The sequence below is a fragment of the Trematomus bernacchii genome, unplaced genomic scaffold, assembly GCF_902827165.1.
Source record: "Trematomus bernacchii unplaced genomic scaffold, fTreBer1.1, whole genome shotgun sequence".
Taxonomy (NCBI): Eukaryota; Metazoa; Chordata; class Actinopteri; order Perciformes; family Nototheniidae; genus Trematomus; species Trematomus bernacchii.
The window spans coordinates 4,724,015-4,736,971 of NW_022987593.1; the positions used below are offsets into that span (position 1 = coordinate 4,724,015).

A 12,957-nucleotide genomic window follows, 5' to 3' on the forward strand; every position below is an offset into this window, starting at 1 on the left:
CTACTACTTCTTTCTGGACACTCCCACAAACTGTTAGTATAAATAGCAGAATCAGTGGGGATTACCTTTATCGAAAGAGCCTTTCTTCAGAGAAACTTCTCGCTCTCATTAAAAGGTAAGAGAGATGCTTTGTGATTGTTGATCAGTTAAGCAATGACTGGACAGTAACACATTCAGTGGGACATTTTATATTAGTTGTATAATACTTTTTGCTTAAGTCATTTTAATTATGAAACCAGAATTTGAATGGTTTCTTTGCACTGAGGTCGATGTAATCACAGTTACTCGTATTAGTACTGAATGGTTATTATAGTTATCTCACAACCAGGATTCTTCTGCTTTTCAGAGTGAAAATGGTGGACTATAAAGTGACAGTATCCACTGCCTGCCTCGATGATGCCGGCACTTCAAGCAGGGTCCACATTAAGCTGAAGGGAAAAGATGGGCACAGCGAACGCACCTGGCTTGATGGAGACTCCTCTTTCATCCCAGGAGCTGTAAGTCTTAAATATGCCTTTCTATTTTTAAACAAAGGCTTTAACATGCTTCCTCAAACGGAACAAGAGATAACACACACACTTGTTCTAATTTACAGAAACTCAAATAATAGAAACCTTTAATTATTCCTGTAGGGTAATTCAGGTGTTTATTAAGCAACATGAATAAGATTGAAATACAAGATAGCACAGGTAAGTGTTCACACAAGGAACACTCTGCAGCCTTGACATCTAGTTGCTCTCTGGGAAGAGGAAGCAAGGACAGTGAACATATCTTCTGTATTGCGCACATTTTTATTATTTTCTCAAACCTTATACATTCAGTCATTTTGTGATAATCATTTGGATGTCAGAGCTTATTGGTTATCAAATACACTTTATCTCTTGTATCAATGTTTCCAAACAATTTCTGTCATTACACCAGGTGTCTTCTTTCACTGTTTCCTGCCCTGTCTCCATTGGAGAGCTGCATGGGATAGAGCTAGACAAAAAGCCACCAGAAATACAAGATGATTGGTTCCCTGTCAAGGTGGTAGTCAAATCCCCTGAGGGAGTCACCTACACGTTTCCCATTTTCCGCTCCATCCCTACCACTGATGTACAAAACTTCGATGAGGAAAAAAAAAAAAAAGGTTTATGAAAATGTTTGTTGTACTGTACGATGTTCACTTACCAGAAGACATTAAGTCACAACAAGTTATTCAAGCTGGTCTATAAGGAGTCCAGAGACAATTCTGTATGTTAAATCTTTTTTTGATTATTTTTTTAAGCTCCGACTACGCCTTCTAAGGCAAAACGCAGTCGGTACTTTTTGGACCCGGATTGGCGAAATAAAGACTATCAGTAAGAGCTCAGAGCGTATTCACATTTTAATTGTATTCATTCCAAAGATAACATGTATCCAAACCTCCTCCACCTTTGGGTAAATATATTCATGATATGTAAGGACAATGAATCACAATGTGACATTGTTGTACCAGGGGTTATGAGTATAAAACAAAATTGTAGGTACAGTTTCCCCCTTGTTAAGCATTAGAGTGGTAGTTTTAACAGCTAATAACGGCCTCACCACTTTACCTTTTTCTATTTATCACAGCTGGCATTTCTATGGAGAAGGAATGCCCTATTGCATGAAGGCAGAAACGTTTTGGTCTCTGCCTTCGGAGGTCAGGTTCTCCTGGACCAAGGATGCGGAGCTTGCATATGATCTCGTGACAGGGTGAAGTCTTCAAAACACCTACCTACCTACCTACAAATACAGTGATTGTATTTTAATAAAGGTTTTTTTTCTAGTATGGGTGTGATGAAAGTACGGGGACTTACTGATTCCAAAGAGAACTGGACTGATCTTGATCATATCAAGGCAATATTATGGAAGAAGAACTCCTTATCAGGTGTACAATCATAGATTTTCTAATTATTAATTGATTTTGTAACCGAAAATGGTAAATCATGTGGAAGATTTTTATAAAAGAAAATCATAAACTCAACTAAGTGCAGCTCTTTTGTCCAGGCCGGGTCCAGGACCATTGGAAAGAGGACGCTTTCTTTGGCTACCAGTTCCTAAATGGTGTCAACCCCATGTTGATCCGACGTTGTTCAGCTCTGCCCAACAACTTTCCTGTCACTGATGAGATGGTCTTCCCCAGTGGTCCGTGTACCTTGGTAGAGGAAATGAAGGTGAATGTCTTGATACTCTCAGTAGTGTTTTGCCCAATGACATGGTGAATTAAGAATTGTCTGTCACAATGACATGTTCATTTAGTATGTGTAATATATACTGTGTTGATGTGATTCAAATTGTTACTCATCCTTTCTAAAACAGAAAGGCAACATATTCCTGTGTGACTACAAGCTTCTGGATGGACTGACACCAAACATCATTGATGGGAAGCAGCAGTACATGGCGGCTCCCCTCGTCCTGCTCCATAAAACACCTCATGATGAGCTGATGCCACTCGCTATTCAGGTGAGATTTGCACTCAAGTAGCTAACATAAAAGATCTATGCATTGATTGATTCAACTACCATTCAAACTGTAGAAGAAGTGGGCCTCTACGTTTATTTATTCCTGCTTGAGCCAGAGCCAGGCAGGAATAGTTGAGTCGGATCAACTTTTTTTACAAGACACAAAAGCATTGATGTATAAAAGACAAAGGAACGTGGGGCTGCTACTCTAAAGTGAACCCTTTGGTCTGACATGGGCTTCAATGAAAATGTATATTTCCCCTTAAAGGTTCTATATAAATGCAGTACATATAATATATATATAGCACTTTTCCAGTCTTTGGAACCAATCAAAGTGCTTTTACTCTCATGTCAGCATTGATCCATCCACACACTAATTAGGGGAGACTAATTTACACCCCAATTGGCCATTCATTCCATCGGGAGCAATTTAGGGATCAGCTTCTTGTCCGAGGGCACTATTGAAACCATTGACCCGACAATTGGTGGACGGCGCTCTTCCTCCTGAGCAACATAGTTGCTATGAAATTACTTTCTATGTAAAGATATAGGAGTATTGATGACCTAAGCAGTGAATTAAGTCACAGTACGTGGACTAACTTCCATATTTAAGCGATTAACAGATTGATTGAAAAGCAGAGAAAAGTTATAGTAAATAGGCAAAGAAACAACAATTACAGAAAATGGATCAATGGATTGAAGGAACCACATCACCCTTCCTTCTCCTGCAGCTGAAGCAGACTCCAAAAGGAGACAATCCCATCTTCCTGCCTACTGATTCTGAGTACGACTGGTTGATGGCCAAGATTTTTGTGAGAAGTGCAGATTTCAACCTGCATGAAATCAATGGTCACCTGCTGCGGACACATCTGCTGGCTGAAGTCTTCACAGTGTCACTGATGCGCAATGTGCCAAGGGAACATCTACTGCATAAGGTACCTGGAATAATAATACTTGATTAACTGTAGCTGTATTTTTTCAACTTGCTTTCTTTGTTAGCATTTAATAGCAACTAACAGAGTTCCCTCTTTCCAGCTGCTCGTACCTCACACTCGGTACACTCTGGAAATCAACTTCCTAGCTCGAAACCACCTCATATCTGAGAATGGATCTTTCTCACAGGTACGGAAAGACCAACTTTTTTAATATCATGTACAGTATTTGTCTCTAACTATATCCTGAAATATTGACTGTTTCCTAGTTTGTAGCTTCTGGTGGAGAGGCTTTGAAGACCATCCTGAAGCGATCACTGTCCTCATTGACCTACAGCTCCCTCTGCATACCAGAGGACATCACTGAGCGTGGCCTGGAGGCTGTGCCCAACTTCTACTACAGGGATGATGGACTCAAGCTCTGGGATATCATCCAAAGGTATCATAGTGTAGGCAGTTTCTATTCTGCAATAATAATGTGTGCTAGGGATGCAAATAATGTATATTGTAGTTGCCATGCGATAAAGACTCAGATGATGCTTAGGGGTAGGTTTGTTTGAAACAAACAAACAACTGAATCACATAAAACTAATTATGTCAATTAATAAAAGATAGATCCGCTGGCACGCACAAAGGCTATGGATATGTTTTAGTGCAGTTATTGGCCCAGCAAAGAGCACTAGTCCTGCAGTAAAGCAACTTGAAAATACAAATGCAGAATTAGAGTTTATTGTGTTCCATTCCCCATCTGCAGAAGTGTGCTCCATATTTTGGTTCATGAGGCCTGGCTACAAAGACTTTAAGAGAGAATAAACAGAAGTGCAGCCATGACAACCATTCTTCTTCGCTGCTTTTGTGGAGGAAGTTACAGCGCCACGTACAGGCTCGGCATATGTACTGCAGCTTTTCCAGCGGTTGGATCTAAACGGAGCTGTCTCGTGTGGCAAGACACTATCCGGTGTATATTGCGTGTGGACGGAAGCTTTTTGGCGATTGCGTTTGCGTTAATCCTATGCGTTTTGCCGTATGCGTTCCCGTGGAGCCTGGGCCTAAGATTCCTTAAAGTGTCAAACGTACACCTATAAAACCAATTGGTTCCCAACACTTTGAGAAGGTTTATTTACACAAGAGAACATCTACCATCTTGAGAACCGTTTATCCGTTTTCAGTTGGTGGGTGTATTTCTGGGAACCCTGTGGTGTAGCTAGCTAGCAGAACGTACAATAATTGTGAACCCAGTATGACTATGAGTGGGGCAGGAAAAACTAAAACAAAACGATATAAGGTTAATATATTGATTTGCTCTCTCTCTCTCTCTTGCTCTGTGTGTGTGTGTGTGTGTGTGTGTGTGTGTGTGTGTGTGTGTGTGTGTGTGTGTGTGTGTGTGTGTGTGTGTGTGTGTGTTTGTGTGTTTGTGTGTGTGTGTGTGTAGGATTAATGGAAGAATCTGATAATCTTACAACTGTTGGTTGATGTGTTACAGTATGTGTTAGTGTGCTTATTGAGTAACCCCACTGTAGGCTGAGGCACCACTTTTCATAACAGAGTGACACCCATTGGTGGTGTTAGTGATTCTTGAACCCCGAGAGCAGGAGAGACTGAAAAGAGTCAAGGCAAGCTTATAAAGGTTAACAGCATTTAATTACACAAAAGATGCGGTGGTATACAAATGAAATGTGCTCGTTGGTGGTTTGCCCCTGCCAGCTGTTTTGGTCCCGTCCGTCCTGGGTCAGCTCGGGGCAAAGAGAGAGAGAGATGCTTCTTGTGTCTCTCGGGTATCAACTGTAGTCTTCTCCTATTGGCCGGCGTCGACGGGGGCGTGTCCAATGCAAATCCTGTCGGTTTCTGCTGCTGAATTACATCACTCTGATGTCTGTGGTCATCTAAACATTCCCTAATAAACCTCATTCCAGCGTCAATAAATGAGTGTTAAACCCAGGGTGTTTAGTGTTTTAGTTTAGGTGTTATTTCACCTTCAATTCACGGTTTGAAAACGTAGCATTTCGCCACAAGTTCATAACAAAGTGACACCCATTGGTGGTATGCATCATGGAAGCCAGGTTAAGCTGGCACTCAGCAAAAAAGCTACATTGGCATGTCTTAAGAAATGTCAAACTATTCCTCAAAGTGGGGATCTTCTTTGTCAAATATTTCACCAAAATCTTCAAAAGCACAGACCTGACTCTTCTAAAGGAATGGGCCATTCAATGATGTCTCTACAGCAGGGCTCTCCAACACGTCGAGCGGTAGCTCACGGGCAGCTTTTCAGTAGCTCGCCGCTCGATTATCGATTATAGCGTAGTAAGGTTGCTTCTTGATTTTTCGGCCACGGCTGGACAAGATCAAGGAACAGACGTGACAGCGGCACAGCGACACCACACACGGAGCAGTCTGCTTTCTCCACCAACACCAGTCCAGAACCAACAGCAGAATGACCCGCTCTGAATCAGGCCCTGTCGCTGCGGCTCACAGACACACAGGGAGGGATTTGTGTTTTTTGAAAAACACTCGTTATCGTCATGTCAGGTGGATTTAATCAAGTCTTGGATTGCAGAGTATGAATGTCCTCTTGCTATTTTCAGTTGATAAATACTTGTGTAAAGTTTGTGAAGGCAGGAGCAAAGCTTCCGCGATCACCGTCTCCTCTCCGTTCCTCCGAACCCCGCCCCCCCCCCTGAAAATAATGAGTGACAGGCTGATAGTGACCCGATAGAAACTTTATTATTCACTTAATCACTGATTGAGATATGATGAAGCTAACTTAATCTCATACATTCATGGGATTTATGTAACAGTAAGACAGAGAATGTAAGTGTGCACCCACATGCACTATTTTTGTTTTTATAATGCTGTTGTAAATACTCCTGTTGTCTGCTGTGTTCAGACCATAGACTGTATATATAAAGGTTCAGACTCAAGTCATGTTTGTGATGCCACATTCAAGACATTCAGTGTCTTTTTTTAACAGAAGACCGTTGCTAGAAGCTGCAGCTAGACTGCAGAAGTATTAGTTTTTTGTTTTTGAGGATGGAACAATTTCACACACAGATATAGGGAGGCTAGACCTATACAATTGATTTATTATGGTTTATAATTTAATGTAAAGACGAAGAAGAAGAAAAAGATGGCTGAACTGTTCACTGTCAATCCTGTGGAGATGGAGGTTATACATCTCCAAAATAATGTTCAGCTTAAGTCTCGGCAAAACTCACAACATTTCTGGAGCCTTGTAGACCCAGAAAACTATAAGAACATTCACCAAGCAGCACTGAAAATGTCTACTTTATTTGGCTCTACATACCTTTGTGAAGCAGATTTTTCTGACATGAATGTCATGAAATCTAAATACAGAACAAGACTGACTGATGAACATTTAAATGACTCTATTAGAGTGAACCTAAGTGGGTACACTCCAGCATAAACCTGTATGGTGGACTCCATGCAGTGCCAGTCATCTCACTAACTGTGAAAAAGAGTGAATGCACTTATTTTACACATGTGCCATAAGATGCTTGTAAGGTGGTGATTTATGTGAATTCTCAGTGATGTACTTACGTGGGCCATAATAATATGTGAGACATTTTCGTTTTCTTGGACCTTGATGTGAAGTTAAGATTTGTGATAAGCTTTAGGTATTGCAATTTCACACGTCTACAAAAGTATAGCTTAATTCAACTGATGAGGGCTATGTGAATAAATGTAAGCGATGTGATGCAAGTATTGTCATTTTTTCAAAGTAGCTCTCAGATGAAGAAAGGTTGGAGACCCCTGCTCTACAGAGTGTCATACTAGTGCAGTGTGTATAATACACCAGCTAGAAATGTGTTTTACATTTCAGGTTTGTGCAGGGAATGCTCAGCTTCCACTACGAGAGTAATGCCGAGGTTTGGAAGGACGAACATCTGCAGGATTGGATTTCAGAAATCTTCAAATATGGATTTCTTTCCCGATCATCAACAGGTGGGCTAAAGAAAAGCTACATGTTTTAGATAATAACTGTGCACAGTTATGTACCATTGTAATATGATTATTTAAAAAAAATGCATCTTAGTAAAGCATTTACTTCCCTCTGGTTCTCAGGGATCCCACAGAGCTTCACCACCGTGGCAGAGTTGGTGAAGTTTGTCACCATGGTGATCTTCACCTGCTCAGGACAGCACTCAGCCGTGAACACTGGACAGGTAAAGCCTCCTAATATACCACAATTATTATGTATTTGTGTGGAATGGGTAAATGAGGTTTTATTAGTATTTTTCTGTTCTGGAGAACGATGGATGAATTCTGTTAAAACACATTACATTAGAATTAGAGGATTGTAAGCAAGTCTTTGAAATAAATAATATTTGAAAGCTATGTTAGCAAGTCAGCAAGGCTGTAGATAGACACAGTGAGGCTTTAAGGCAAAACCAACAAACTATAACATGCTGTTAAACTCACAAGAGCAACTGGATTGAACCCACAATGCAAAACAATGAGAACAGAAACAGGAGTTGTATTACTTAAAAAAGGTTTTATTGCAAAACGGGCAGGTACTGTGAGTTTGTGGATGTAGTAAGGCAAGGCAAGGCAAGGCAAGTTTATATAGCACCTTTGAACACAAGGCAATTCAAGGTGCTTTACAAGAATGAAAGACATTCAGACAAAGGCATTTAAAACCAGTAATTAAAAAGAAAAGATAATAAAATAAACATTAAAAGAAAAAATACATGAATAAAAAGTACATGAATAAAAAGTACATGAATACAAAAGTTACAGTGCAGTTTAAGATATGAATAGTTCAATTAAAAGCAGCGGCAAAAAGATAAGTCTTCAGCCTGGATTTAAAAGTAGTAAGAGTTGTAGCGGACCTGCAGGTTTCTGGGAGTTTGTTCCAGATATTTGGAGCATAATAACTGAATGCTGCTTTACCATAGTAGCAGAAAGAGCTGACACAAAATATCCAGGACACAGGGCTGAGGGATATATAATATAATATACTGTATAATAAGAGCGGCATTGGCTCAGTCTCAGGGACTTGGCCTGGGAACCGAAGGGTTAGTCCGATCAGACCAAAAGAAAATGAGGAGTGTGCACTGGTAGCTGGAGCCAGTTCATCTCCTGGTAACTGCTCCCTAGCCTCTTCACTCTGCCACCTCTCCTATCCTGCATGTGGCTCTGTCTTCTTCTTCTTTTCTTTCTTAATAGTGAAGATATTTCTTTAGAAAAACATTGAACGTCAAGGAGGCACTACAGAAAACTCTGTCATCTCCTCTCCACATCCTCTCTGGACAATTAATGTCTGCACATATTTTGTTCTAAATGTAATGGCAAAAAAATATTAATTCATTGCAGTATGACTATGGTGGCTGGATGCCCAACGCTCCAACCACAATGCAACTTCCTCCACCGACCAGAAAGGGGACAACAAGTAAAGAAACGATGCTGCAGACATTGCCTAACAAGGGTCAGACAGCTAAAGCAATGGTCACCTTGTGGCTACTCAGCCACTCGGGCAATGACACCGTAAGTGCCCAAAACTTCCTGTGAAATAAATTACCTATATCACCTCAAGATGTTCAGATGCTGTATCAAATCAATTAATATTATTAGCATTATATATATATATTGCCAGATGTTATTTTATGTTTGATATACATTTAAATTTGAGCAGGAACATTTATTTTTGATGTATAATTGATGTCATCAGGTACCTCTTGGCCACTACCCTGATGCCGACTTTGACGACACGACCCGCTACGAGCTGATGAGGGCCTATAAAGGAGATCTTCAAGTATTGAGTGCACACATCCGTCGTAGAAACGTGCCCCTGAAGGTCCCATACACATACATCGATCCAGCGGTGGTAGAAAATAGTGTGGCTATCTGAATATCAGAAGGAATATGTTCGTGAGGTGCTGGCCAAATTCACCTTCATATTAACCAAAGTAGAAACGGGGAAAAACTGCATGTTATTAAATAATGTTGGTGTGGGGGAAGGAAACAATACTGCGTCTGATCATTGAGTGATGATCTGGGAATTCTTTTTAACAGCCTGATTGATAAAACGGAAAATGTACAGTTTTAAATCATAATCGGCATGTTATTTCTTCTTATTAGCCAATTAATCAATACACAGGGTATCTTAACTAAATAAATAGCTCCTGGAAAAATATTATTTTGGATTACAATTGTAAGACTTAAATAAAATGTGCCTTATTACTTATGGTAATAATGAAAAGATAAATATTTGTAGAGGGAATTTTGTTTTGCCATATTCACTACATGCGTGTAACGTATCTGTATGTATAAAAAAAACAGTTAGTGAGAAGTTTCTTATGATATCCATCTTTCATGGACGAATGGGACAATTCCAACGTGTTTGTTTAAACTTGTATGTGATATGGAAAATGTAATAAACATGGTGTGGGTCATCTGAATATAAAAGTCATGTGGTGGGTTTTTGGTTCCCCGAGAGACGCAACTTGGTTTAATTACTTATACTTATTTATATGATTAATAATGATATTAAATATATTAATTAACTTTTTTTTGTAATGATTATTAATTCCTTCTGATAGCCATTTTAGTTCCCTTATTGAGCAAATGACCCTACTTCTTTAAGTGACTCTTTATGTATGTCAAAGCTACAGATTCAATAGGATTAAGGAAATGTTATTAGTTATTAATTGTATTTAACTATTTCTGGACACAGGTATAGTTATGTTGACATGTTGACATTACAGGTCCAGCCTTTATTATTAAACTAAAATTAAAATCTCTAAAACTTGCTCTAGAGGAACCTGTGCACTTGAAGCACAGCTGAAGTAAGAAACAATACAAAGTGTGCAAATACAAAAATATAAATAAGGTCGAAATCAGAAATATGTCAAAAGATATAAGCAGGCATGCAAGTAACATAACATTATTGCACATAATGCATGTCCCATATTATCCCGTAAAACTAAAAAGGAGTGTGAGTGACTGACGGTTATTGTCCACAACGCTCCACATGTTGTGCAGCATCCTCTTTTAAGACAACACACAAATATAATCAAGCTCCTCCCTTACGACTTCCTAGAGAACTTGTTAAATCTGTGGGTGTGGGCTGCCCTCACCCTGCCGCCCCAGCACATTACAACAAAGACTACAGCAACTGGCTTAAGTACAATTTTGAGAGACTTGTACTGTATTTGAGTATTTCAATTTTGTGCTACTTTGTACTTCTACTCAACTATTATTCAGAGGTAAATTGTGTACTTTTACTCCACTACATTTATTTAATACATTTAGTTGCTTTACAGATTTGGATTAATAATGTGAAATATAATCAACACTTAAATAAGACTTTAGTTACACCTGGAATACATTCAAAATCTACCCTGCAGTATACAAAGTCATTAAAACTAGCATCACCTTTACCAGCTTTGATAACACTTAAATGCATCAATAATCATAATCAGAACATATCATATATTATTCTGAAATGGGCCAATCTGCACAATGAGTACTTTTACTTTTGGTATTGTAAATGAATTTAGATGCTAAAACCTTTTTACTTTCACTTCAAGTAACATTTTGATTGCATGACTTTTACTTGTAACAATGGTGTATTACACTCTGGTACTTCTTCAGCCAGGATTTGATCTCTGTTAAGCAGTCCATCAACTGCTGTAGTGAGTTGACATTTTGATTGAGAGGCAGATAGATCTGTACATCATCAGCGTAACAATGGAAGGGGATATTGTGTTTTGTGAGAATTGAACCTAGGGGCAGTATGTACAGTAGAAAAAGGATGGGGCCCAGGATCGAGCCTTGGGGAACCCCACAGGTAAGAGGAGCTTTAGCAGAGGATAAGGTACCCAGCTGCACTGAGAAGCTACGGTCTGTCAGGTAAGACCTGAACCATGCAAGGGCAGAGCCTGTGATGCCTGCGGACTGTTCAAGCCGTGACAACAGGATGCTATGGTCCACAGTGTCAAAGGCAGCAGTCAGGTCTAACAGCACCAAGACAGCTGGGCTACCTGAGTCGGCGGCTAAATCAATCCAATATGCCAGTACAAGCTCTAGCAAATCAAACCGCGTGCTTGTGTGTCCGGGGCGGGAGATTCATGTGATTGGCTGTTGGTCGAGCTTCAGACACGCCCGCCGGCAAGCTTCAACGCACGCCGCCGTGTGGACGCTGCGTTAGGGTTAGGTTTGTTGGAACCAAACAAACAACCGAATCACATAAAACCAATTATGTCAATGAATAAAGGATAGATCTGCTGGCACGCACAAAGGCTATGGATCTGTTTTAATGCAGTTATTGCCCCAGCAAAGAGCACTAGTCCTGCAGTAAATCGACTTGAAAATACAAATGCAGAATTAGAGTTGATTGTTTTCCAATCCTCATCTGCAGAAGTGTGCTCCATACTTTGTTTCATGAGACCTGGCTACAAAGACTTTAAGATTTCTTAAAATGTAAAACAAACACCTATACAACCAATTCTCCAACTAATGATTAGGTTCAAGGTTCAAGGTTCAAGGTTCTTTATTTAGTCATACGAACATAGCTACAGTGTAGTTATGTCGATGAAAATCTTAGGTCACAGGGTACTCCAACAGTGCAACACAAAACACAGATAAACATAAAAATATAGTGCAAGTAAATAGTAAATAGTAATACAAAAAGAAAAACAGTTTTAAAAAGTGAAATAGTGAAATAGTGCAATAAGAGTCTATATGAAAGTTATTGGAATATGATATATTAGGTAAATAGATAAATAATGTCTAAGTAGCAGCCAGATGAATATTAGGGATGTTATTTCAACTGTTCAGGTGTTTAACAGATTTGGCTTGAACAGTTCAGGTCTTTAACAGTCTTATTGCCTGTGGGATGAAACTGTCCCTGAGTCCGGTGGTTTTAGTCCGGATGCTGCGGTACCGCCTGCCAGATGGCAGCAGACAGAACAGTTTGTGGCTGGGGTGATGGGGTCTTTTATAATCCTGAGGGCTTTCTTCCTGAGCCGCTGGGAGTAGAGGTCCTCCATGGATGGCAGCTCCGTCCTGGTGATGTTCTGTGCAGTTTTCACCACCCTCTGTAAAGCCTTACGATTGAGGGTGTTGCAGCTGCCGTACCAGGCTGTGATAAAGCCAGTCAGGATACTCTCTATGGTGCACCTGTAGAAGTTGCAGAGTATCCTGGAGTCCATGTTGAACCTCCTCAGCCTGCGGAGGAAGAAGAGCCGCTGTCGAGCTTTTTTGGTGATGGTGGTGATGAGTCCATGTCAAGTAAGGGATAATGTAAATTTTTCAATATTGAAAAGTAAAAATATTGAAAAAGCCTCGCTGCACATTATCCCTTAAAAAAACTCTGTTCCACGGCGTACCAATGGCTGGAACTGCAACAAAAACTTTTAAATGAACGGCAGCACAGATCAATGTTTTCTGTTACTGTCCAAGTCTGTTCACAGTTTGTTTTCAACTAACAAGTCCTTAAACAACGCCAGAGAAACCCATACCATGTTCATGTTAGTGTTTACCGCCTGTCTGTCTTTTTCTGTTGACATATCTGACGTCCAACGCTCTGTCTTTCCTTCTCT

General features: G+C 40.0%; 1 protein-coding gene across 1 annotated transcript; it reads left to right on the forward strand.

Moving 5' to 3' along the window:
* Nucleotides 1–85: 85 nt before the first annotated feature.
* On the forward strand, nt 86–9,820 carry LOC117481934 (arachidonate 8S-lipoxygenase-like). The gene is made up of 15 exons (XM_034129870.1): nt 86–115; nt 347–497; nt 922–1,129; nt 1,268–1,340; nt 1,594–1,716; nt 1,791–1,891; nt 2,011–2,177; nt 2,323–2,466; nt 3,197–3,400; nt 3,501–3,587; nt 3,667–3,836; nt 7,236–7,357; nt 7,478–7,578; nt 8,729–8,899; nt 9,084–9,820. The coding sequence occupies exons 2-15, from the start codon at nt 354–356 to the stop codon at nt 9,261–9,263; spliced, it is 1,995 nt and encodes a 664-aa protein (XP_033985761.1). The 5' UTR covers nt 86–115; nt 347–353; the 3' UTR covers nt 9,264–9,820.
* The last annotated feature ends 3,137 nt before the right edge of the window (nt 9,821–12,957 follow it).

Coding starts and splice junctions, on each gene's coding strand:
- LOC117481934 (XM_034129870.1), top strand. CDS start 354: ATGGTGGACTATAAAGTGACAGTATCCACTGCCTGCCTCGATGATGCC. Junction 1,130..1,267: donor TGAGGAAAAAAAAAAAAAAG/GTTTATGAAAAT, acceptor TATTTTTTTAAG/CTCCGACTACGCCTTCTAAG. Junction 8,900..9,083: donor GCCACTCGGGCAATGACACC/GTAAGTGCCCAA, acceptor TGATGTCATCAG/GTACCTCTTGGCCACTACCC.